This window comes from Podarcis vaucheri, assembly GCF_965113315.1.
Source record: "Podarcis vaucheri genome assembly, chromosome: 1".
NCBI lineage: Eukaryota > Metazoa > Chordata > Lepidosauria > Squamata > Lacertidae > Podarcis > Podarcis vaucheri.
The window spans coordinates 124,230,957-124,256,856 of NC_138759.1; the positions used below are offsets into that span (position 1 = coordinate 124,230,957).

The following is a 25,900-nucleotide window of genomic DNA, read 5'->3' on the forward strand; positions in this document are numbered from 1 at the left end:
CCCTGCACCCCCCACGCTACGCCACTGCCCCAAGGGTCATCCAGCCCAACCCCCTGCAATATTTGGAGGGAGCCACTTCGGCTGCCCTTGCTTTTTAAAATCTTCACCTCAGTTACTGTGCATTCGTAACAAAACTAAGCAACGGCTCTGCCCCAGGAATATAGTCAATTTGTGGAGGGAGGAGTGATCGTCCAAGAGTTTAGGAATCGCTCAGCTATGGGGAAAAAAACCTAACGGTTTGGGAGGCGGGGAGATTGCAGCCCGCCTCACCAGGGACTAGTGACCTAGCTGTCAGGTCCTCTTCCCCTGTTTTCTTGGTTTGACGCCCTGTTGCCCCATTCCCTCATGAAAAGCTATTTTTTTCTCCCATCATTTGCTGGTGGTGGTGGGGAGAGCCAGGAATCCTATCGAATATTTCCCTTCCCCTCAGTGCCCAAGGGCGTTTATTGAAACAAAACAACAACGTGAGAAGTGTTAGTTGTGCTTGTACACTTGTGGCTTGGGGGGGGGGAGCAGGGGAAACACCCCGAAATCTCTGAGGGCTGGAAGAGTCGGCTGGAAGCAGCCTCGACTTCGGCTATCTCGCCTCACAAGCCCGCCGCTCCCTCCTTCCCCCTCCTCGCTCATTGCAGGCCCAGCTCCAAGTGCGCCACATCTTCCAGCCTCCCCTTGAAGTGGGGAGGAGGAGGCGGCGGCGTCGGGCCTTGGGCCGCTTTCGGTGGATTGACGTGCAGCGGGCTGAGCCAATGGCCTCCGACAGCGTCGGGCGGTGACGGCGGCCGCCGCCCAATCGGCGGCGCGCGCCCCGAGGCGGGCCCCGCCGGGGCGTGTGAGAGAAGCGGGGACGTCGGGTCGGCGGCTGGCTGAGGCACTTTCCTTCCCGCTCGGCAGCGAGGATGATGCGGCTCCGGAGCCCCGCGCTGCTGAGGGACCTGCTGAGGCTCAGCCAGAGCGGAGCGGCGGCGGCCGTGGGCGGGCCTGGCTGCTGCCGCCGCCCGTTACTGAGGCGGCTCCATCCCGCCGCCGCCGCCGGTTGCCGCCTGCCTAGCGGCGCCGCCCGCTCCTTATGCACCCGCTCGGAGGGGATTCTGGACGAGCCGGGAAAGGGCCCTCCGGCGCCTCAGCAGCAGCAGCAGCAGCAGGCGGCGCCCTCGGCGGAGAAGCCCGGCGCCAACAACAGCCACGGCGCCGAAGCCGGCGGCATGGGCGACAAGTGAGTGCGGGTGGCGGAGAGGGGATGCCAGGCCACGCGGGGAGGAGGAGGAGGATGCCAACCGGCTGCAAGGGAGGTGCCTCGGTTTCCTCCCTGCCTTTGACACGTGACAGGGCGCCCGCCGCCTTGCACGTCAGCATGGGGCAGTCCCGTGTTCCCCTCCCCACGCCCTTAGGATATTCAAAAATAATAATAAGTTTTTATTTATATATTTCGGCCACGCGGGGAGGATGCTGCTGCTGCTCGGCTTCCTCCTTGCCTTTGACACGTGACAGGACGCCCGCCACCTTGCACGTCAGGATGGGGGCAGTCCTGCGTTTCTCTACTCCCCCACTTAGGATCTTTATTTCCACACACACACCCTTGAATAAGTTCTCATTTATGTATTTCCGGGAGGAGGGTGGGGGAAGAAGTTACAACAGCATTTTCCAATCTGCAATTATTTAACTTGGGGCTCTCCAGCCCTCCCCACCCCCCTAAAAAAAAATCCCCCATGGTTTCTCTAATTTTCTAAATAGTGCTGCACGAAATACCTTTATAGAGTTATACCGTTATAACTCTATACTTTATCTTCATGGTGTTTTCAAATATAACCACTTAAAGTTTTTCAAACCTTCCAAAATTGGTACCTACAGGTTTTTCTAGGAGTGTGAGACCCAAGCTGAAGCATGTGTCCTTTTGCTTTGTGTGTATGGCTAAGTTTGGTTTCCCCTGCCCGGGTCCATATTCCTCTTGACGTTTAGTTTCCCCACGGGAATTGGGAGCCACTCTCGCACTCCCTGGGTTTTGGGGCGTGCACTGCCCTGACCCAAGGGCTTGGTTTCGGAAAACTTCAAGTCATGTGGTTGGAAGATGCCTCTAAGCACCTGCTGGCTCCTCCTCATTGCTGAATAAAATTTTGGTGAGCGCTCCACTCATCTAAGGACTCCAAAGAAGTGGGGCCCCAAGCCAGGCACTCAGGTGGCTTCCTGTTAAGCTTGAAGTCTGGCACCTTTGATTTTAAACATTAGACACTGCTGCTGAGACTCTTGCATTGCAGGGGGTTGGGCTAGATGACCCCTCTGGGTCCCTTCCAAATCTGATTCGATGAATCCACATGAGAAATGCTGTTCATTTGTGGTAGCTGGTTGTGGCGTTAAAGCCTGTTAGCTACAGCCACAAGGTGACTGACAGCACAACCCTGTGCATGTTTACTTGGAAGTAAGCACCATTACATTTGGTGTAGCTTACTGTCTAAGAAGCGTGTTCAGGTTTGTAGCTATAGAAGCATGATCTACCATCTTCCCCTTTGAGAAAGGGTTGTAGCCCGGTGACAGATCACATGCTTTGCATGCAAAAAGTCCCAGGTTTCAATTTCTGTCATTTCTAGAGAGAGTTGTGAAGGTCTCTTGCCAGAAACCCTGGAGGACCACAGTGTTGATGGTACTGAGCTAGATGAGCAGTGGCCTGGCTTTGGTGTAAGGCAGCTTCTTTTGTCATATGTTTACAAAATAATGGGAACTGCTGGGTGTGTTGGATAAAGGAATGTGTGTATAAAAGTGATTACTTATATGTAGCATTGGCAATGTATTATTCAGATTTGATCAGGCAGCGATTAGCGGTATTACACTGCTCCCTTCCCAATGCAAAGCTTTATCACTGTGCAGAATGGAAGAGTGGATGAATTCAGAGAAATTTGTCCCTGAAATGCTACACTGGCTGCTGTGTCATCCTTTACCCTTCTTGGATCAGTTTTCTTGACCCTTGCAAGTTCCCAGCATCAAGAACTGAATGTTACAGATAGCGTAAGATGAAACATTTATCTTTAACAATGAAACATCTGAGTTGTTGCATATAGCTTGTGAAGAATATTCTAGTTGAATTAGTCATCCCTTCAATGTTGGCAAAATAGATAAGTGGATACACATCTTAGAATGAATAGCATTGTTAGTCTTTAAGTGCCACAAAAGTTTTTTTTATTTTTCTCTCTAGGAAGGCACTGCGATAAATAACTATTTTTTCAGTAAAGATAATGTTGGCCGCATGAAGAAATTGAATTATCAAGTTTGATGCAAATTTTCTCACTCTCCCCCCCCCCCTAGACCAGTGACAATTGGTCATACAGAATATTTTGTATTGGCTAGTATCTCAAGGTTGTAAGTAAAATAATTTAATTTTAAAAGCTGGTTTTGGTAACACAAGTAGGCAGTGCTAGAGATCACCTTTAAAACTTTGGCCAAGATAGTGTGCAATATCTCTTATCAGAACTAGCTACCGTTTGTTGTCATTTGCATCATTGGCTGGTATGTAGATGAAACTGCTTTGAGATTATAGCAGGCATGGGGCAGGATTAATGAAAAGATAATAAAATGTAAGTTTTATGTCCAGAGACTGCATTGGTTTCTGGAGCACACAAGGGTCAGTTATGGCTTTGAGGAAAGTATGCAAAACCAGAGATCTTGGTGCTTGCTCTTAACTTTAGTACTACAGTGCTAGTTGGGCAGCACATTTTACATATTTGCTGTGTAATATTGTCAAAAGTGAACAAAAGCTGCCTGCTATAAATAATTGCTACTCAGATTGAGGCTTACTGTTATCTCACACTGGGTAAAATATGTTCTCTTAGCTGAATAAATTTAAAGTAAAAAACTTTTTTGTCTTTTTTATTTCCATGAAATATAATTTTACATTCCCTTTAAAAAAGTGGATCAGAAGCTATTATAGTACTGTAGAGTAGTATGCAGTCTTTAGAACAGTCTCTGCCAAGCTGGTGCCCTCCTGCTGGCCTGGGCTCATGGTATAGTTGAAAACATCTGAAAGGCACCAGATTGGCAAAGACTGTTTTAAAACAATCATTGGTACCATTTTCTAAACTGCTCACTTTCATCTGGAATAACAATGGAAATATCAAGAAAAGTTCTGAGACTCAGGCCCACAATAGTTATGCATTGTTGTTTGTGTTTTCTCCCAACTCAAAACCAAAAGCAGCCTGGAAGTTATGAGGATGGTCATAGGAAGGGGCTGCTTATTTATCCCCACCCCCTAGATATTTTCACTTTTGAATCCCACCATGAGAAAATATGCAGGTTGTATTTTTTCTTCTTCATGGAAAAGCAACTAGAGGGTGATTTTGAATGGGGAAATGGCTTGAGGGTAAAAAGTTAAAGTGCTTGTCCCTCCTATCACCATATAACTGTTGTCAGCTATATACCTTGAAACCAGCAGGGGTCTATATGGAGCTTTTAGGGGTCAGGAGAATAATGTAAGCAGACAGTTGCATGGTGCCCATGGTCCAAGTTCATGCCACTACAGACCTGAAAGGATATGAGGCTATTTCCCTGCAGAAGCTAAGCTAGTTTAACTGGTTAGTGCCTGGATGGAATACTGCCTGGGAACCACACATACGTTGCCTTGTTTCATGATGAAAGAAAGACTCTCAGCAGACATTCTGCAAAGACACCAGGCTCTGCAACTTAAAAGGAATTAAGTAATACTAAAATCAATTAACTTCATTAGTTTTTGGATTTGTTGATGGTGGAATATAAATACTTTAGCATGGGATTTGTAGCTGAAATTTAAGTTGCTTTTGCAGTGAGAATTGTGTGGAGGTAAGAAGGGCTGTTTTCATTGACTCCAGCCCCAATAAACTCCATGTGTCGGAGAAAGTCTGGAAGTGAGTAGCCTGTTCTGCATGTGTTGGCTTGCTAGTGAACACAGGGTTTTAAATAATGTGTGAGCCTGCATATATAGAGTAGGCTTCCCACCTCATACGTTCTCCTTCTACACATACAGCGTGATGGAATGGGAGAAGGAACCAGCTGTCTCTGCTGCAGCTTGCAGTTAGTGAGAAAAGTGCTTAGCCATGACTCCCAGTTCAGGCTACGTGCTAAGCCAAAGTTTAGCACAGTGTGACGCAGGAGCAAAAAGGACCTAGGAGGAGAAAAGCAGCTGCTATCATCTCTCTGGAAGCCTGCATGTGTGTGTGGTCTCAGTAAGTCATAGTTTGGCTTGGCATGTCATGCTGTTATTCACATCAGGTAACCAATGAAGCTGTTGAATAGACTAAACCTGGTGAGATGCTTCCAGATACTATTTTGAATATTACGTCCATGCATTACAGTTAGCCCTTTGCATGCAGTTAATTGCATAACCACCTTAAAGTTTCTTGGCTACATTTCTTGTGTATGTGGACTGTCCCAGGTTAAAGTTCTCAAAGTTCTTAACCTAGCTCAAGGTTGTCATCTGAACAAGTCACATGTTTAACCCATAATCAGTGATAGTCCATAATTTGAAAAATAAGACTATAGAGCCGTCTTGCCCCAAAATGGCAGCTAGATATCCCATTTGGTGACTGTAACCTTGGTTTAAGGAGCCATTTGGCATTTATCTTATATATCTGCGTTTCTAACAATGGCCAGGTTTGGGGCAGAATCCAGAATTACATCCAGAGTTCGAACCTGAGTCTTCAAGGGGAGTGTTGCCCCATCCAACACAGGTTGAATCCCTATTCCCTGATCCATAAATACTTTAGAAGTGTTTCCAGTAGCTAAAAGTAGCAAATTAGTGGTTGGGGTAGGAATTTTGACTACAGTGCATAGTTGCCATGAGCCTTTGACTTAACTTAGTGTGGTGTGGGAGTAAAAAATACCATGGAGGAACAAAGTGGTCATGAACTTCTTCCTAGGATCCCTTATGGTTCCAGTAAGCCATAGAGCTAGTCCATTATAATAAGGCCAAACTTTAGAATTTTAAAAAATTCTAAGTTTTTTAAAATACTGCATTCAATTGGCATTCGTTATTTGTTACTTCCATCCATTTGTTGTTTCTAATCAGCTTATGAAACATATTTTTTTCTGTAGGAAAATAAAGCTGGAAAGTTTCCTGTACTGCATAATGTACTTTGTTTTTTAAACTTTCATTGGAAAATATTGTTATTGGAATACTTTTAACTATTTTCATAGGAATTCAATAGCATGTGCATTGTGTAAATTGCACTGCAAAGAAAAAAATGCACTGCAAATTCTTAAAATGCAAAATTTAGTATGCATTAAATATATAGATATTTCCCAAATATATTTAGCTTGAGAAGATATAATTACATACAGTGGAACCTTGGTTCTTGAACTTAATCTGTTCTGGGAGTCCGTTTGACTCCCAAAAGGTTTTCAGTATGCCTTTGTAATTGTTACCATTTCAGATTTGTCTGTTTCTAAAATGTTTATTTATAGAGTGCTACTTATGTGTCTGGTACTATATAAAAGAGCATTCTGTTTTAAACCGTAACTTTTTGTTACCAAATATGTTAAAGCGCTATCTAAAAGAGACTATACCTTGGTTTACAACCATAATCCGTTCCGGAGGTCCATTTGTAAACCAAAACAGGTTGTAACCCAAGTCGCGCTTTCATCAATGGGGCCTCCAAAAATATTGTTTGTAATAAAAAAAAAAGGTTGTAATCCAAAAAAAGGTTGGAAACTGGGACACACACTTCCAGGTTTGATGTGTTTGTAATTCAAAACTTATGCAAACCAAGGTACCACTGTATTTGGGTGGGGAAGTTAGATCCCCAGGATAGGGAAATGACCAAAATCTGAAGAGTTACGGTAGCAGTTCTATATCAGGGCAGTCCAGAAACACGGTGTCTTAAGGAGAAGCTGAGGATAAGCATGGTGAGGCAGTCTGATAAGGTGTGGTCCAACACCAAGGTCATGAAGTAAAGCCGAGGGCAAACACAGCAGAGCAGTCCAAAGGTAGGCAGATTTTCAAGAGGTAGGGGTCTGTAGCACAGGGTCAGTCAGGGTAGGCAGCAGCTGCAACTTGTTAACTCAGTCTTCAGCAGTCTCTGCTTTCATTTTTGAGGGGCCTGGTTCATATGGTCCTTGAGGCACACAGCCCCTTAGTGGGTGGCTGCTGGTGGCTGTACCATTGGAAGCCAGCATTCCCAGGGACTGGAAGTAGTTTGACCTCCCCTCTTGATTCCACAAGTGAGAAAGTTGTCCCAGGTGTGTTGGCAAACTCATCCACAGCTTCAGATTGGTGTAAGGTCACTTCTCCAGAGATGTTTGTGGGTTTGTGCCTGTGTTAGCACTGGAGTCGGGAGGCCCCATTAAGTTTCTCAGCTTTATGTCATCAGGGTCCATCCGATGAGTCATCTCTGCTTAGTCATGGGTTAGACAGAACATAGACAGGATCTTTTTTACTTCTGTGAGATCCTTCATGGAAAAAAAAGCCTAGCCACTCCTGCTTTATGCCATGCTTTTACATTAGAAGGCTTTATAATACCAGGTGGCGATCGTATTATATGCTCATTGGCGGAGTGTGCATAAATGCACCCCACCCTGTTATGCCATGCCCCCATTCTGCCCCCAGTCTGCCCTCTTTGGATCTAAAAAGACCTGTGCGTTGGCGATCACTTGTCAATTGGATGCGCCTAAAATGGTCGTTGCCTATATCCTTTTAAGTTTCTGAAAAACAAACAGATTCTTATACGGAGCTTTTCTTATGTCTTAAATTGCATCTTTTCATTTATTTGCCTAATGAGAGCAACAAACTCATACATAGAAAACTATGTACAGTCGTACCTTGGAAGTTGAACAGAATCCATTCTGGAAGTCCGTTCGACTTCCAAAATGTTCGGAAACCAAAGTGTGGCTTCTGATTGGCTGCAGGAGGCTGTGGAAGCCCCTTTGGACGTTCAGCTACCAAAAATAGTTCGCAAACCAGAACAGTCACTTTGCTGCGTTCGGGAACCAAAACTTTTGGGGACTAAGCTGTAGTACAAAACATAGAAGTTTATAGCTTATGTAGTTAGTGCATATAAAATGAAAGAAGTATGTGACTTGACTGAGTATGTGATTGCACTGAATGACATTTTGGAAGAAAGAGACTACTGTTCTCGTTATAGTTTTGACTATTAAAAAGAGTGAGGCTTTCTCCTGCTTCACTCTAAGAATGCCCTTGTGGGAAGTAATCTGGAGATTGGAAAATATGCAAAGGAAAAAGTAATTTAACTGAATTGTACATTTCTAAAAATGTAATTAGTAACATAATCAGCTAAGACTGAGTAATTTTATTGGTTTAGTACTCATTCCAAACTTGTGGAATCGAAAATGAAACTTGTGATTTTCATTTTCAGCTCATTATAACGCATGATAAAATGAATACAGTTGTCATTATTCCCTGCCTCCCCCCATAAAATCTAAAAAGTAGAATGGAAGTTTATACTGTTAAAAGACTTAGACGTATCCTGGTAAAAAAACATCCACACAACATTTTGAATGTGCTATGATACTTGATAATATAGTGACACTCCCACCAATGAGAAATTTCTTTTAGCTGCTGCGGGAGGAGTCTGTTGTATCCAGTTGAGTCTCCTCACTGTTAAAAGACCGTGATCTACCATGACTTTGTGAGCTAAAAGGTGGAAGGTGGTATTTTTGCAAGTCCCCCCACCCTTTCCTGCACCCCCATATGCTAACTGCCAGGCTATTACGAAAAGTCTCACAACCCTCTGGACCAGATTGGAAGGGTAACGGGAGCTACTGAGGGACCCAACAAAAAGTGGCCTCTATCCTTTTAGCTAATGGAAGCCTCCGCTGGATCAAAAAACTGTGGAAAGGGACATGATTGGGTGCTACCAACACTGTTTAAAAGTACTGTGGCATTTTCTTTCCCCGCGCCCCTTGACTTGTTTACCAAACATAAATCAAACATACTTGATCAGTCCAGAATTGGTTTTAGGATAATGACCAGGTCACTAACATTTCCATTTTGCAAACGGAGAACTGAGATTCAGTAACAGGTTTCAAATTCACTGTATGGTCTTGTACATTTGAAGGGCAGCACCATGTTTGCAACACAGTGACTCTTAATGCGTTTTGCCTTCAAATTAGCTTTCTATGCATTTTTCAGGTTTAAACTTTGCAGATAAGAAACATTCACTTGCATATAGTAAAGATAACTGTGACAATACCATGCCCACTTTATATCTTAGCTCTTTTTGGCATATGCTGAATATGTGTTTTTCTAAGTATTTAATGATGCTAAAACACTGCTCTTAGGTTGAACAAACATTATATAACAGTATTGACCTGGGAAATAGGGGGAGAAAAAGCTTATACTGCAGTTTAACTGATAAGCTTTGTACAATAATAGTCCATTTAAGGTATTTTCTGTATGAAAATTGAATGTTTGCCATGTTTGTTTTCTCGGCTGGGTTACTTTCAAAGCTAAATATTGGGCTAGTCTGCTTGATTTAACTGCAACAGCTGTGAATGATATGCAGTCTATATACTTTTTCAAAAACATAATATTTCACAAAACTAATGCTTAATATTTTGAATTTTGAACACTAGCATTCTTAACATACTATAATCAAAGTATGTGCATATTTTAGGAGACTTGTACATGCCACATGAAACATAAAGCTTACAATAAACATTAATGGGTTACACTTACTTACAGTTTCATAATGTGTTTTACCATAGCCCTTCTGCACTAGGGAAATATCTGAATACCTAGTTCTGTTCCACACATTGTTTTAAGTTTTTCATAGTTAGAGAATCTATTATTATGGGAGAAAGTATGCATTATATTCAGCTATACTTTATAGCTTTCTGACATGTACATTTTCTTAGCTTGAAATCATACTTTTCTACCTTAGGATCCTTTGGGAGGAAGGGTGGAATAGATATTTAATATATAAGTAATACTGTAAAATGTAAATGAACCAAGCAGCAGAAGTTGCTTATGAAAGCAGTAAAATGCCTGTTTCTAGTTAGATATGATAGCTTAATAAAATTGTCAGTCGAATGTTTGTGTTAGCAGGTGGGCATATAATTACCCAAATAGTGGTCAGATGTGTTTCAGTGGTGAAATGATAAGAGTATCAGTGGCCTAGAATTTTGTTGTTGTTTCTCACCCTTTCCATGTATTGTTTCTTCTCAGTAAGATAAAGCAAGGTCTTTTGCCTAGTTTGGAGGATTTGCTGTTCTATACTATTGCAGAAGGGCAAGAAAAAATACCAGTTCACAAATTCATCACGGTAAGCTTTTTTGTTTTGTTTTAAATAAACTATATGGTAAATAGTACAGTTTAATACTTTTTTGGTAACTTTTGAAAAGCAGTGCATGGCTCAAGGTTGCTAAAGGTCAATTTTATTCTTCATTACATTTCTACCTCACCTTTCCTTCAGGGAGCTGATGGTGACAAATATGATGTACCCCTCCTCATTTTATCCTCACAACAACTCAGTGTGTTGATAGGATGGTTATTAAAGATGAACATTCCATACATTTAACTCTCTAAATATGTCCGTCTATGATATAATCTACTTACGCTTGTAGTAAAACTGAGGGTACACTGTTATAAATCTTCTAAATGTGTTTATGGCAAGGTATTGAAAAACAGAACTACCGGTACTCTGAATGTGTCTGTCGGCTGTCAATTGCATTGTGTTGGAAAATGAGATCAGATGGTGCTTGATACCAGGATAGCATATTATCTGAGTCAATTTTTAGAACAGGAAATATTTCTAATGCTCTACTCCTTTACTCCTTTTTTACAGGCCCTGAAATCAACAGGTTTACGTACATCTGACCCAAGACTGAAAGAATGCATGGATATGCTAAGATTGACTCTTCAAACAACATCAGATGGTGTCATGCTCGATAAAGATCTCTTTAAAAAGTAAATATCTATTTATTTATTAATCTAAAACAAAAACTTAAAATTTGCCACATTCAGCTTATTGATATGAAAATAGTGTGATGGGAGGGGGGGGACTTGAGTGAGGCAAACTAACAATATTCCTAGAAAAACAGTTTGATAAAATTTGCTTCATTTTGCTGGCAGTGTAGTGGAAATATATGCTGAAGAATGAAAAGATTTTAAAACAATTGTACCATAATGTTACCTTATTAACATATAAGCTTTGTCCCTTGGCCAAGCTATTAGGGCCACTCCTGCTTGATTACAATTAACATGTCACAATTTTTAAAATTTAATGGCGGCTACAGGAATGTGGACTGATCAGGTCTGTAAAGAGAGCACTTAATGTTCCCCACCCCTGCAACACAGTCCTGATGATCTCACCTCAAAGCAACTAGTTCTGGGAGGGGAGCTTCCATAATTTAATAACTATAAATATTTAGACATTTGAACTCTTACTTGGCATGTAATGGAAAAACACTATACTGTCTAGTTACTACTAAGCCCTTGCTTTTGCTCTAGCATGTATGAGTGAGCTTACTTTGGCCTTCACGTGTACTGTATGATAATGAACATAATTGAGATTTTCACTCATATATTTTTTTTCATGTTTCATAGGTGTGTCCAAAGCAATATTGTCTTGCTTACTCAGGCTTTCAGACGAAAGTTTGTCATTCCAGATTTTGTGTCATTTACTTCTCACATTGATGAACTGTATGAAAATGCTAAAACACAATCTGGAGGAACGGTAAGGGTTCATATGAAATATTTGTTGTGTTAGTATGTTTTCATGTACTTTTAAGAAAAAAACCCTCCTTATTCCGCAGTTGGGCAATACTTTTATTAGGACCAACCAAAAAGTCACAAAAAATGTGACAAGCTTCTGAGTTTCCCAGAGCTCTTCTGGTGAGCTGTTTCACAAAGCATGGAGTGCAAGCTGGAAAACATTTTGCCTGATGAAGAACTCTAGAGAATGCAAAAGCTTGTTGCGTTTTGTGACTAGTATAGATATTTTGGTCCTAATAAAGAGATTGCCCAGCTGGGGTCCTCCCCCTTTGCTCTTTATGTGCCTTGAAGAATACTTTGAGTAAAGATTGGCCACTGGAATTCATGATTTCAGAATCAGTGCAAGATGTGAATTCCTTGTTTCTTTTCAGTTTTAGATATTTTTGGTTGTCTTTCTTCATTTAGAAGTATATTTGCTACTACTTCCAAATTAAAACACAAGATGCTGTAAAAATAGCAGTGATACAAAAAAACAAAAAACAAAACACCCAAGCAGCAGAAAATCATTTAACAGTTTGTCATGGGCTCCAAGCCAATGGTATTTGTAAGCAACTTTTGTTGGTTTGGCACAATAATTGATGGATACATTATTTTGGCCTGTGGTAAACATGCGAGGGAAGGGATTGTATAGGGACGCGGGTGGTGCTGTGGGTTAAACCACAGAGCCTAGGACTTGCTGATCAGAAGGTCGGCGGTTCGAATCCCCACGACGGGGTGAGCTCCCGTTGCTCGGTCCCTGCTCCTGCCAACCTAGCAGTTTGCAAGCACGTCAAAGTGCAAGTAGATAAATAGGTACCGCTCTGGCGGGAAGGTAAACGGCGTTTCCGTGCGCTGCTCTGGTTTGTCAGAAGCGGCTTAGTCCTGCTGTCCACATGACCCAGAAGCTGTACGCCGGCTCCCTCGGCCAATAAAGCGAGATGAGCGCCGCAACCCCAGAGTCAGCCATGACTGGACCTAATGGTCAGGGGTCCCTTTACCTTTACCCTTAAACATGTTAATTCAAGTAAGCTCCTGTCAAAGGCTGTGTGATTAAACACCCTTGAAAGTTTGTTATCAAAGAACCTTCACTGTACACTTGTTGTTTGGGGCAGTTTGGGTTTGAACTTAGTTTTATTTATCTCTCTAGCATTTTTTTTTAGTTGTACTTTTCCTCCAAGACACTTGTAGTAATGCAGTGTGATATTCTGAAATTGACATTATTAATCTCATTTTGGATAGGTTGCTGACTATATTCCACAACTGGCTAAATTCAGTCCTGACTTGTGGGCAGTTTCTGTTTGTACAGTTGATGGACAGAGGTAAGGTACAATTCTTAAATATCTTAACTGTCCCAATTTCAGCTATAGGCGATAGAAGCAGTACGCTAACTTTGAGGAAATACCATATTTTTCGCCCTATAGGACGCACTTTCCCCCCTCCAAAAATGAAGGGGAAATGTGTGTGCGTCCTATGGGGTGAATGCAGGCTTCAGGAAGCTATCTGCAAGCCTTGGGAGCTCTGCGGGAGTCCCCGTCGGGCTCCCAAGGCTTGCGGATAGCAGCCTTCAAACCTGACCTGGTTTGGAGGCTGGCAGTGGGGAGAAGCGCGCTTCTCCCCACTGCCAGCCCCACAAGCTCAGGGGACAGCGGGGAGGCGGAGCGCGCCTTCCTGCTGTTCCCTGACCTGGTTTGGAGGCTGGCGGTGGGGAAAGCAGCGCTTTTCCCCACCGCCAGCCCCACAAGCTCGGGGGACAGCGGGGAGGCGGAGTGCGCCTTCCCGCTGTTCCCCGACCTGGTTTGGAGGCTGGCAGTGGGAGCTGCCTGCATCCCGAAGCCTGGGGCGTGCTGAGCCACGCACCCCGGGCTTCGGGAAGATATCTGCTAGCCTGGGGAGACCGGTGCGACTTCCCGCCGGGCTCCCTAGGCTTTCGGATAGCAGCCTGTTCTGGGGGCTGGGGTCGGGGGAAGCTCGGGCTTCCCCTGCCCCAGCCCTGCGCCTGGGGGGAAAAATATTTTTTTTTCTTTATCCCCCCCCCCATAGGGTGCGCCCTATGGGCCGGTGCACCCTATGGGGCGAAAAATACAGTAAATTTGCATCGAGGCAATTCTGTAAAATCCATGGTGTGTATTCTTTATCGCACTAGCTGTAGGGTTTGCTTTTTTATTTATGTTCTGTTCAGTACACTCATATTCAGTATAGATCTAGGGTGACATTTCTTTAAACAATGGCTTTAGTGCAAATGAACAAATGAGCAGGATTTTGGAGAGAAGATTTTGGCTGATAAGTGATGGTTTGGGCTTGCATTGTGTCTAAACCTGGGCTTGCAATTTGTATGAAGAAGACAAACCACAAGTAGCAAGCAAGAACAATCGTTGGTTACAGCTCATGGCTTGTCTGGACTGATGTTTGCTTAGCTTGATTTGGCTTAGCATTCTGTGTGATCTGGTTTCTAGTTTCTTCCTAATATATAGAAGAATTTTTGATAGTCATATCAGTAGCAGTTTGCCTAAGCACTTTTCTGAGAACATTTCTGAAGTAGTGTTAAGACTTTGCAGTTTTGCTCAGTTTGAGGGTGGGTAGTTATCCAGATTATCTATACTAGGGGTAGGCAACCTAAGGCCCATGGGCCACAAGCGGCCCACAGGGGCCGTTTAACCGGCCCACGAGCTGCCCACTCAGCGAGTCCACGTGCGGTGCCGGAAATCGCGTCTGTGCATGCTCAGATGCTGAAAATTGTGTCTGTGCAGACGCAGATGTCAAAAATTGTGTCTGCATAGACACAGACACCAGAAATTGCGTCGACGCAGACACCAGAAATCGCAGCCACGCGTGCTCACAGTGCCCACGGAGGGATCTCTGCTGGAGTGAACCAGCCCAGGCAAGGTAAACCTTGTCAACCCCTGATCTATACCGTAATGCTACTTCATAGCTAGCCTCTAACTAATTAAGGTGAGATCCTTGGCTATTAAAACCAATGAGAGATGTGACTTTGGTAGGTTGTGGCTTGTACAATTGAAGCTAATATATATATTTGGAATTTATTCTACACCATTTTGGTGTATGTGTTCTGGTTACGAGATTTTTATGCAAGTCTCTTTGAAAATAATGAGGAAATTGCCTGTTTCTCTGATCCAAGCCAACAGGTTAGAAATCTACAAACAATGAAAATACTGAGGTCTTGACGCATTTTAAGTGTAACACTTCCTCTGAGGATGTGTTGAGAATCAGATAAAGCAGAGTTGAACTAAAATGATATACTTAGTTTTGATTTTGGTTTCATTTTCATTACTATATATCAGATTTTTAACAGATGTGTCACATTTGTTTTTAATCTTTTAATTAAAATACTGGACACACAGCACTTCTCACAAGGAAGTACAGGAAGCCCCAAATAGTTGTTTTTCTGGCTTGAGGCCAGGCCATAGGATCTAATTGAGGGAAAGGTTTCCAGCCTTCAGAGCTCAGTTTCCTGAGTTAGTCCACAAAAATGAAGCTTAGTAAATCTCCCTGACATGACTAAATAAAAGCTCAGTTCGCTTCCAGGTGTGTGTCTGGGGGGAAGCTAATCATTGGACTACAACTCCCAGCAACATTGACTATGCTGGCTGAGGCTGATGGAAGTTAAAATCCAGCAACATGTGGCGGTCCACTGGTTAACCACCCCTGCTTTATGTGCCCTGGCCCCTGCAGATGTTATTTATTTATTTCTTGATTTTTTACGCTGATTGTTAAAAAAGACACATCCTCAGAGCAGTTTACAAAAAAGATGAAATAAATCAGCAAGAAACTTGCATTAAGTTAAAATATCAATAGAGTCAAACAGATGAAAACTTGCATCAACACCTTATTATGATTCTCATTGTTAAAGATTTCATACTCCCCCTCTCTACTCTTGCATTGTAGCTCTTCGTCTGATGCTGTTTCATCAAAGTCTGTAAACTATGGTTTGCGCTCATCTTTTAAGCCTGAACAGGAAACTGCTGAGGGCAAGGTTAAACTATGGCTTGTCTTTGGAAGAAATGCCTGTGCAATTTATAACCTTCCTGTTTACGTGCCCTGCCACATATTGTAGCTGCTGTATTTTTGCAGGATTTTCCCTAGAGATGTGGGATAAACAGACATATAGTCCCCCACCCACAACCATATAAACACAAACACTCTTCTTCTCCCCTCGCCCTTGATGTGTGAGAATGGGAAAGTTAAAACCTCCTCTTCCCCTCAGCCCAATTGTAGTCAATACTGTATTGTAGCCAATACTGTTTTCTTAGAGGTTCCAGGGGGAGCCAGTTATTCATGCTTCATTTTTATTGTTGCAACACTTAAAGAACTGTACAGTTGAATATTTTAACTGGCAATTTTTGCATATATATTTTAATTGTTTACCTTTCCCACCAAAACAAACTAGGATAGTAGTGAAATAATGATGATGATGATGATAATAATAATAATAATAATAATAATAATAATAATAATAATAATTAATAAACCTATATTCCAGCCTGATGCATCATATAAACGGAACAAAAATAATAGAACCCGCTTCAAAAGTCCTTTCCCCCAGGATTGTAGCTATTTCTCAAACCTAGTGTGACAATTTTATTTTCCCCTTAAGTTGAAATGCACAGTTACTAATATGTTATTTGTCTCTCAGGCATTCTGTTGGAGATACCAAAGTTCCATTTTGTCTTCAGTCCTGTGTAAAGCCTTTGAAGTATGCTATTGCTGTTAATGACCTTGGCACGGACTATGTACACAGATATGTTGGTAAAGAGCCTAGTGGACTAAGATTCAACAAATTGTTCCTCAATGAAGATGGTAAGTTAGCGGTATATGTATTTGCCATTTCCCAATATTCTATCTTATAAAAACAGTGAGGAATGGAGGAAGATGGAGAAGTGAGTACAAGGGAAGAATGAACTGGAGTGCCCCCACCCTTTGCCTGTTCTATGAAATTGCTTGGGCAGATCTTTTTTCTGGTTTTAGAAACAATTGCAACTAATGTCGTTTTATGGTTTAAGGAGAGTGAATGAGAAGATGTTGTGCATATTCAGATGTGCTTGCCAGAGTGCTTGGGTAGCAGACTGTGTAAAACAAAGAAACTTGAGTGCATACTTTAGCTAGATATTTTCCTGGGGAAATTGTGGTGTTTGCATTGTCCCACATACTCATTTGGTGTGTTCCATTGTTCCATACCAGAGTTGGGTTGTGGGGAAAGGATTATAGCACCAGGGTGAGAGAAAAGTTATAAAGAACTTCACTATCCAGTCCAGTGCTGTGATGATCCCCCCCCCCCCCACATGCTTAACCTTTCTCTTCTCTTCAAATGTGTGGGTTAATCGCTTCTGCTCTAGAATTGCGGGCATGATTAATGCCAAGTAAACACACTGGTTTCTGGGCCAGCCTTATAGTTCATACAGATGGGACAACTGTTACCCTTTGCATCTCCTCATCCTGGACCCTGCTATTCTTAGTGACCCCAAAGTGAAGCAGCAGTGTGACAGAAAAACCAAGCTTGCATACTTAGGAGTTCACCCATGCAGCTGCCTGATCTGTTGTCATTCATAGGTACATGCTCATGGTTATGGCTACCAGCAGATTTCTGGTCAGTAGATCCAGTATCAAGAAGTAGTGACCATCTTTGAAAGATTCTCCAATCTCAATGAACCTTTTGGCGCTCAAATTCACAAGGCTTTCCCCTCCAGGACAGGAAAGGGAACTCTGTCTTGAAAGAGCAGAGGACAGCATTTCCTCTCTGCCCTATCATGTTGGGGGAGGGACAGAATTAGAGTGCTATGTGAGAGGGCTGTGTGCTTCTGTGCATGCGATCATATGCGTGCAAGTATGAGCGCATGACTGCATGAACAAGAGAAAATGTATCTGTGATGTACATACTTTGGTCATGCTCACCACTGCAGTCCTTGGAAGGGTGGCAGATTGCCAACGTGAATGTGACCTGTAGGCTGGAAAAGAGTAGCCGTTGCTGTTGTTGAGTGAAACTCCTTCCTTCCTTCTGATTTATGGTGATAAGATAATGAGGGACATTGTTTGTCTGTCTTCTCCATTATAGAAAGTAATACTATTGGTAACCTAACATCAGTGGGAGTTGTGTATATTGTGCTGTCAGTTTATGTGATATCCTTGACTATATATGGTCTCCCATGTGCTGTGGTTGTAAACACCGCATTGTACCTATGGTGCACTTGGGAATGTTTTGTGTGGAGAAAAGAAATCCTTTATGTGAACATTAGTCTGCCAAACTTTGCCCATGCCGCAGGGCTTTACTGCCCCCTTTCCCGCTGCAAACCCCTAAGACCTCTTCTGGGGGCAGGGGGTCCTTTAGAACAGCATGGGTTGTGACATTAGGGTTTTAGGGTGTGGTTGGTGGGAGTTGACTGCTGCTTTGTTGCTCATCAGTTGATAGAGTTAATAAATTGCTCTTAAGTAAAAATCTTTTTTTGAAAATTGCATGTTTTTCTGGGTGATACCTAACTGTGGCGCCCCACCTGTTCAACCGACTATTGCTTGTATGAACAGAACTTCCTTTTTTCTCTCCTTTCCCCTGCAATACCCCACATGCTTCCCAGATTTGCTCTGGAGGGTTGGGGCAAATTGGGGAGGGGACAGTTGCGTCCTTTGCTGTGATGTTGGATCTCTCCCTCTGTGTGGCTTTTTGCATAAGCTGTCTCTAAATATGTTTAAAGGTGAAATTACATTCTGGTGACTCATCTAGCTGAGGAATGAAAGACTGGGTTTATTAGTGAAAAACCTGCATACTCCCAGTATCTTTGCTTGGTGAGAGAATACACCTCTCGGTTGCCATGACACCAAATTAATTTTTAATACAATGATAATTAAGAGATGGCAGTTGAAGACCATGTGATCTTTCTGCCGAGGAATAGATTTCATGTGTTTGTTTATCTGAAAGGAAATGCTCGTAATTTAGAAATACAGCACACATTTTTGACTTAAAGCCACTGCTAAAAGATAGATATTTAGTCATAAAATTAGCCTGTCTAGCTCTTTTTGTATTTTAATATAGTTTTATTAATGCTCACAGATGTCGTAGAGACTCTGGAAAGTTCTTAATTTAACAATTAATGTGGAGCATTTGGACAGCTCTGTATGTTAAGGATTTGTGCTGGTTTATACTTTGAATAGAGAATATAGGTTTGAAAGACAGAACTTTAATTAAGCATCAACAAATACTGATACAGAAAAGTCCCCTTGGTAGTCTGAGATGTAACGGATGCTACTTTTTGTTGAGACATTAAAAAGAAGCTTGGTTTTATTTTGGAGTTGTTTGTTGTAAAGAATGTATATTATGTGAATAAAATAATAAAGGATTTGAAAGGGGGGGGGGAGAAGAAACTTGGTCCAGAGGTCTGCTGGTTCCATAGGCTGTCTGTTAATTTCCTTTTTTGCCCTCTTTGCTCTTTTTGGACCCACCTGTGGGAATCATTAGCCTAGGAGCATAAGTAACTTCGTTCACTTGTAGGTGTATTTAGCCTTGAATTCCAGGCCATTAACTTCTTGATGGTGATTACTAAGCTCTTAATACATCAGAACTAGGATACTATAATGTCCTTGGCACAGTTCCAAGTGTGTGAGTATCAGCAGTTGTTTCCACAGGCAGGATGCGCCAACTGTTGTGTCTAAAAGTTACTGCTATGTGCCAACTCAATATTTCATTAGGAGTAGAGCGCATGCACTTTCATTGACTATCCTAAATATAGTCCACTAGTTTTCCTATATCACAGTGTCATCTTAACAGTATGGATAATCATCGCTGAATGTTGAAAACAGCTGAGGTAATTTCACCTCACCGTAAGACTTTTTAAAAAATTACTAACATTTGTTTTTAGGACTGAACTATTTTTTTTTTACCTGTTTTCTCCTTGCATATATTTTACAGCATATTTTATTGGATCCCCTTACACCACTAGGTCCTGTAGCCAAGATGTTCTAGTTCAGTAACAACTCCCTTTTCTGCGTGTAGAATTTATAGCTGAAACATAAATGGGGTGTAGTAAACAGAACAAAACTAATTCAATGTTGAGATTTCCAAATCTGTCTGTGCAAGCATATCAGCTTGCCAGACTGAATTATCTCTCCCAGTAAATTCTGGGGGTTCTCCTGGACCCTTCCCACTGAGCTTATTTTTTTTGGGGGGGAGGGGGGAGCCCTTTGCAGAAGTGGAAGTACTAGGACAGGGTTCATTAGGTGAATAAAGCCCCATGTTAATAAGTTTGTATATGTTAATTAAATTTTTTTTTAAAAAGTTTGCTTCATTTAGTTCAATTGAAAACATTTATTTCTACTGTTTCTCAGTGCAGAGTTACTTCTTTTTAGATGAAGTGAATGCATGTGCCATGATCTCTGGCATGTAAGAGCTGTCTATTTCATTTCATTCTGGTTTGGAATTTAGTCCACTTATGCAGTAGGGAATCCTGACTACATGTGGAATGTTGATTGATGGAGAAGAGAATAGATTGTGCTGGTTTTCACACACGTTTTGTTAATTTAATTCCTTGGGAAGTGAATGTACATGACTGAATAACTTTTGTTTTGCAGACAAACCTCACAATCCTATGGTGAATGCTGGAGCAATTGTGATCACTTCCTTGATCAAGGTAAAATGTTTACACAAATTTTCTGAAGTGCATTATTAACATTTTTTGTGGAAAGCTATGTTGTGCAATGTTAGATATTGCACGGACAATGAAAATTTTAATTTGAATTGCAGTTTGTAGTCCACACAAGCATGCGGTCAAATATGCAAAAATATTTGAATCTAGAGGGGTATGTGTGAAAGTAACTATTTTCCTTGTTAGTTTTCTGAAACTAAACCCTACCCTGTATGTTCAAAAACCAGTTCTGAGGTATGGTACGAAATAATTTTAAGGGGAAATGTTCCTGGTGTGTTATTTCTCTCTTCTCCCTCCTCCTTTAAATTTGCTGGATTCCAAACTGCTGTTTGAAATAGGTTGGGTTAAAGATGGGCTCCTACTTTTTTCAGAGTAACACATGCTTCTCTAGATTTGTGGCCTGAATTATATTAAAATGGAAGGAATATTAGATAAGCATAACACCTTCTACTTGAGATTTTATGGATTCTGTGAAACATGCAACTCATTTTAAAGTCTGTTAAATGAGAACTTGTACATCAGTTTTAATATACAGTTTAAATTGTTTCTTACATATTTTAGCTTTTGTTGCAGTGATGCTCTTCTAGAGGATTTAAAACAAAAATTGTTTCTGCATCAAGTGTATATTTTGAATGTCAGAATTGTTCATTATATTTACAAGTATTAACATACTTTGGGTGTTTACATCATTAATATGCCTTAATTGCTCATTTAGTGTGATGAGATATCTGTAAGAATTAAAAACTTATACTGGAAGCAGTGGCTCTCTAGAAATAAGTGAAAGCTAATCAACATTTCACTCCCCTAGTAGCCTTAAAAATGGACAACCTATGCTGTTGATTACATCTTAGCATCCATTAATTTGTTTTCAGACTTTTAGATATGAGAGGCTACTTCAGTCTTGGCTGATGATTTTCTGCTTTTCGTTATATTGAATAAAATAAAATAAAATCCTGCTTAAAACATTTATCTTTAATAGCTATAGGTGAAGGAAAATGGCCTTAAGTATGACAGGTAAATTTATTCATGTTTAACTTTTCTCTGTAGGTTTAAATAACTTTGAAATTCATTTTGACAGTGGGTTAGAATAAGCAATATACAATACATCAAATACTTGACTGTAATTATTGCCACAGTACAGCCTGTTAAAAAGTACTGTAGGGTAAAATCCAAAGTGCAAACTTTCCTGGAAATAAGTTCCACTGTAATTAGTCTAAAATGTGTTTTTCTATCACAACAGTGTAGGTTTCAGGCTGTTGTAATATTCTGCAGTTTTAGTTTTTACTGCATGCAATCGTGAGATCATGACAAGAACACTATAGCAACTTTTGTAGCCAGTACTGGATTGCATTGAAACTTTGCATGTAGTATATTTGCATGTCCAGCAGACATAAATCACCATATTGCATCATCTGTTTAAAGTGATTGTAAGACATTTTTTGTGATACATCTACTGGGAAGCTATTTTATAAAAATTGAGTGACTATGAAAACTTAGGAATCAGCACTGGTTTTTAATACTTGGTTTTAATTTAGAAATATTTTCCCTATCATTCTGAGTTAATTGTAAGCTCACACTTAGTAACATTCACAACCACAGGCTAATGGTATGTTTGCTTGGAAATAAGCCTTGCTCTCTTCAATGAGACCTACTTCTAATGCCTATGTATAGAATTAGAGTAGCTTCATACATGAATTCTGAGCATTTGTTAGCTCAAGATCATAGAATACTAAAATTTATCTGCCTGGTCTAGTACAGAGTGGCAAGGCAAATGGCTGTTTAAAGCTACAGTCCAAAGATGTAATCTGTTTTGTTGAAGAGGGTGCAAAACCTTGGGAATTCATTTGTTGCGTCTCTTAAATGTGTACCTTATTACATGTTGTTTTTCACAATTGTATATTCAACAGGGCAATAGTTCTAACTGGTTAGCATATTTTGTTTACTACTGCCTTTCATGATGCCTTTCTAAACCTACTGCCATTTGAAACCATTAACATATAACACATATAGTGGCAAGACAATGTTGAGTTGTACCCAAGTCCTTTCCTGTATATAAGGAAAGTTATAGAAGCTCCTTTAGCTTGAGTGGTTAAAGCATATTAGTCACTGACTCCTAAAGTATGGTACGTAAGAGAAAGTAAAGTAAAGCTATTTTCTGGAGCAGTCAATGGCCACCACTGATATTAAGCCATGATTTTGAGGGTCTGGGTTCAAAGAGTGCAACAAGCCAGACTTACGTTGGCTGTGATGTCGTAGCTGTGGGAGTTGGATAGGAGCATTGCAGGAACCGTTTGAGCACTAGCATGCTAACATAAAGCCATAGTTTGTTTTAAACTATGGTTTGATGTCATGTACAAATTGGGCCAGTGATAAACATCTCCATTAAAATTAAACTCACTTTGTACTGTAGTTAGATGCAGCTGTATTGAGTGTGCAGTAAAGATGTGCCGGGTTTTTGTTGGCCACTACTGGGGAGATTGCTGGGCTAAATAGATTTCTGATATGGCCTAAGAAAGCCGTTCTTAGTGACGTAAGGTTTCTTGTTCTTGCGCATACTCTGGTCTGTTGCTTCTCAAAGTGCTACTATACAGTTTTGGATCTTGCATAGTGGCAGCCGTATGTCAGGAGCTGTGCATAAAAGCCTTAATGAATGAGAGATGCTTGCTATGTCAACCTGCTGAATAATAGTGTATTTACAGCTCCAAGTCTGTGATGTAGAACATAGGTGAATGATTGGCATTAGAATTCAAAATATTTTAATTCTCATGCAACATACTGCATGACCACTGTTACGAGAGAGAGGTCATCTAGAGGTCATCTATTTATAATCATGTACATAGGTGAGCGGAGAATTCAATAACAGTGATTGCTCCTTTTCACCCATTTTCTAGTGTGCACCACCATAACATGAGGCGAATTCTTCCTTTGGTCAGACCTTGCCGTTCTGACTATGGTTGAAATTTATACATACACGTTACAATTTTACAGTTTGGTGTTACTACCTTTCCCCGCCCCCTGGCAAGTGCACAATTTAATTAATGAAAGCTATTCTCTTTTCCTAAATTCTAAATACAAAAATCCCCTTATGTGGGAATCCCAAGCTCTAGTTAAAAGATACATGAGTCTTAAATAAACTGCTGTATCTGAACGTCTTTGCAGTTTCTAGATTTACATTTTGAAACAGTATTTGTAATTATTATTTTTAGCTGTAGTTAATAAGCATAACAGTTGGAGGTAAGCCCTAGTTGACAGCCATTAACCCCTCAGAAAACATGGTTTTCCATTATTGAAATATTTGTCCTAATGCTTGTAGTGGTCACTTTTTCAGTTAATGTTTGATAAGTTTTGCAGTGTCTATTGCAATCCAGAATAAACTCCCAGAAAATAGACTAGGTTGGTTTATATACCCAGCGGACCCTTTTTGTTTAATTTTTTATATAGAGACAGTGAAAGAATCAAGATAACTAATAGAATTGATGTCAAACTATGTTTTGGAGAGAAAATATTCTTCAAGGTTTTTTTGCATTCACTTAGAGGAAACTCTTTAGCAATTCAGTATGAGAACTGATAAAGGATTTTGCTTGTCAATGGATGGACTCCATCAATGGAAGGATTCCAACAATCTTATCTAAAAATGAGGGGAAGGAAAACCTTTTATAAATCATTTCTTCAGCTTCAGCTATGAAATAATAAATGCAATCATGAGAGCCAACAAAGTAATACCGGGAATAGACCCATTGGAATAATTGGAGTTAAGTAATGTTTGTGTGGACATATTCCTAGTGATTAAACTGACTAGGGCAACCTAAGTCTCAGATTGAACCCATTTACTTATGAAAATGGTTGAGAACTGAACTAACCTCTATCTGCATAGAAGTTGTACTAGATGTAACGAAAGCTAGCAGTTCTTGCAGGCTCATCCCTATAAATGTTATACGACAACTCTGCTCTTCATACCCTATAGCTTCTGAATATATTCAGCCTTTTGTTCTGTGTTTCAGCTGATTACTCAGTTTAGTAATCCTGCAGCTAAATGGATATATGTACAGAAACAGCTTTATTTCTTTAAACCTAGATCACATTTCCCTTTCCCTCCCTCCTGCTTACTCAGACATGATAATTGTCTTTTCTTGTAGGTTCTCCAAAATTTTATATATATCTGAAAAAATATTAATAGTAACTTGCTTAGTTTTCCAATGCATGGTCTGTAAGCCGCTCTGAGCCCGGCCTTGGCTGGGGAGGGCGGGGTATAAATAAAAATTATTATTGTTGTTGTTTATGAAAATATTAATTAATACAACACTTCTGCTGTTTGAGGTTGTCTCTTTCATCTTGACAATCCTTTATTCCAATTTTATAGAAGTAGTCCCACTGAGTGAATTGACCAAGGCTCCCCAGTATGTCCATTTCTGAGGTGAGACTTACTTAATCCAGGGTCTCCTAGGTTCCAATTCAAGCTAGGCTAGAAGTGCTGGTCAGATGTAAAACACAAACAAAGCAAAAGATTATTAAACAATATGGTCCATTCGAAGGTTTAAATGTAACTTGTGAGCAACAATTACAAATTGAGTTTACATATTAAAATTCTAGCCATAAATTTAATACTAGTCATAAATATAGTACAAGAATTGATCTTGTTTGTGTTTAGATATGCTCTCAAATCATTCAGTCAATCCCTGATCAGAGGCTAGATCCAGACAAAGTCATATTTTGAGCAGACCCTTTGAAATCAGTGGGACAAATTATCTGTGACTTCCAATTTGCACACTGAAAGTTCTCTTCTGTTTGGGAAAACTGTATGCATATGGTGTTGATTTTGTTGATAGTTATTTTCCTGACATTGAACTTATGGGTTTCACGCAACTCCAGTGAGCATGTGGTTTATAGATATTTATTTGAATAATTCTGGAACTTTGAATCAGGATATCTTAAGTATCTTAAGTATTCTGACACCACCGCCCCCCCCCAAAAAACCAATCTGTTCTGGGGGATTCTTTCAACCCTGGGGATGTTGCAGAGGGAGGTAGGGTAAGTTCTGTTGCACAGGTGCTCTTCCTTGCAAGTACATAGTTGCATAATCAGCCTTTGGAGGAAGAACCACATAAGCTTGCATAGTAAAAGTCAAGTAGCAGTATTAAGCACAGAATTAAACATGGTGAGGTAGTACCTCAAAACTGAGAGCTATAAGAAAAATATAAGTATTGCTGAGATCCTATTGCATGCTGATGCAATTATAATACAAATAAATAAAATGAGAGCCTATCCTCTAATTTAATATGGATATGTAAACGTTCTTTTAAAAACTTGCATGAATGGTGTCATTGGATTGTCTGAGTCTAAAACTACTTTGTGTTCATAGATGTTCATTGTATATACACAAAAGTGTGCATATACACATAAATATACATTCAAGCATGCACACGGCAAGTGTGTATATGTATATATTATGTTTGTGAAGTTATTGCATGGTATGTTTGTAGACAGATGAACTGCTTGTAAAACATCATATCTATAAAACTTGAGACTCCACAAAGTGGAAAATTAGACTGAAGTCAAAATAAAATTTGGAGAGAACAAAGAACTGCTCTGT

At 40.6% G+C, this 25,900-nt stretch overlaps 1 protein-coding gene across 3 annotated transcripts in view; it reads left to right on the top strand.

Annotated features, from left to right (window-relative positions):
- Positions 1-848: 848 nt before the first annotated feature.
- The window catches only part of GLS (glutaminase), an 81,314-nt gene continuing 56,262 nt past the window's right edge, over positions 849-25,900 (top strand). For 2 of the 3 annotated variants that reach the window (XM_082241206.1, XM_082241207.1), the window contains exons 1-7: positions 849-1,213; positions 10,139-10,235; positions 10,758-10,879; positions 11,519-11,648; positions 12,905-12,984; positions 16,317-16,480; positions 20,237-20,295. In XM_082241206.1, coding sequence (XP_082097332.1) covers positions 897-1,213; positions 10,139-10,235; positions 10,758-10,879; positions 11,519-11,648; positions 12,905-12,984; positions 16,317-16,480; positions 20,237-20,295 — 969 coding nt within the window. In that variant the 5' untranslated portion in view covers positions 849-896. The remainder of the gene's footprint in view (positions 1,214-10,138; positions 10,236-10,757; positions 10,880-11,518; positions 11,649-12,904; positions 12,985-16,316; positions 16,481-20,236; positions 20,296-25,900) is intronic. The other variant, XM_082241205.1, reaches the window with a different exon arrangement.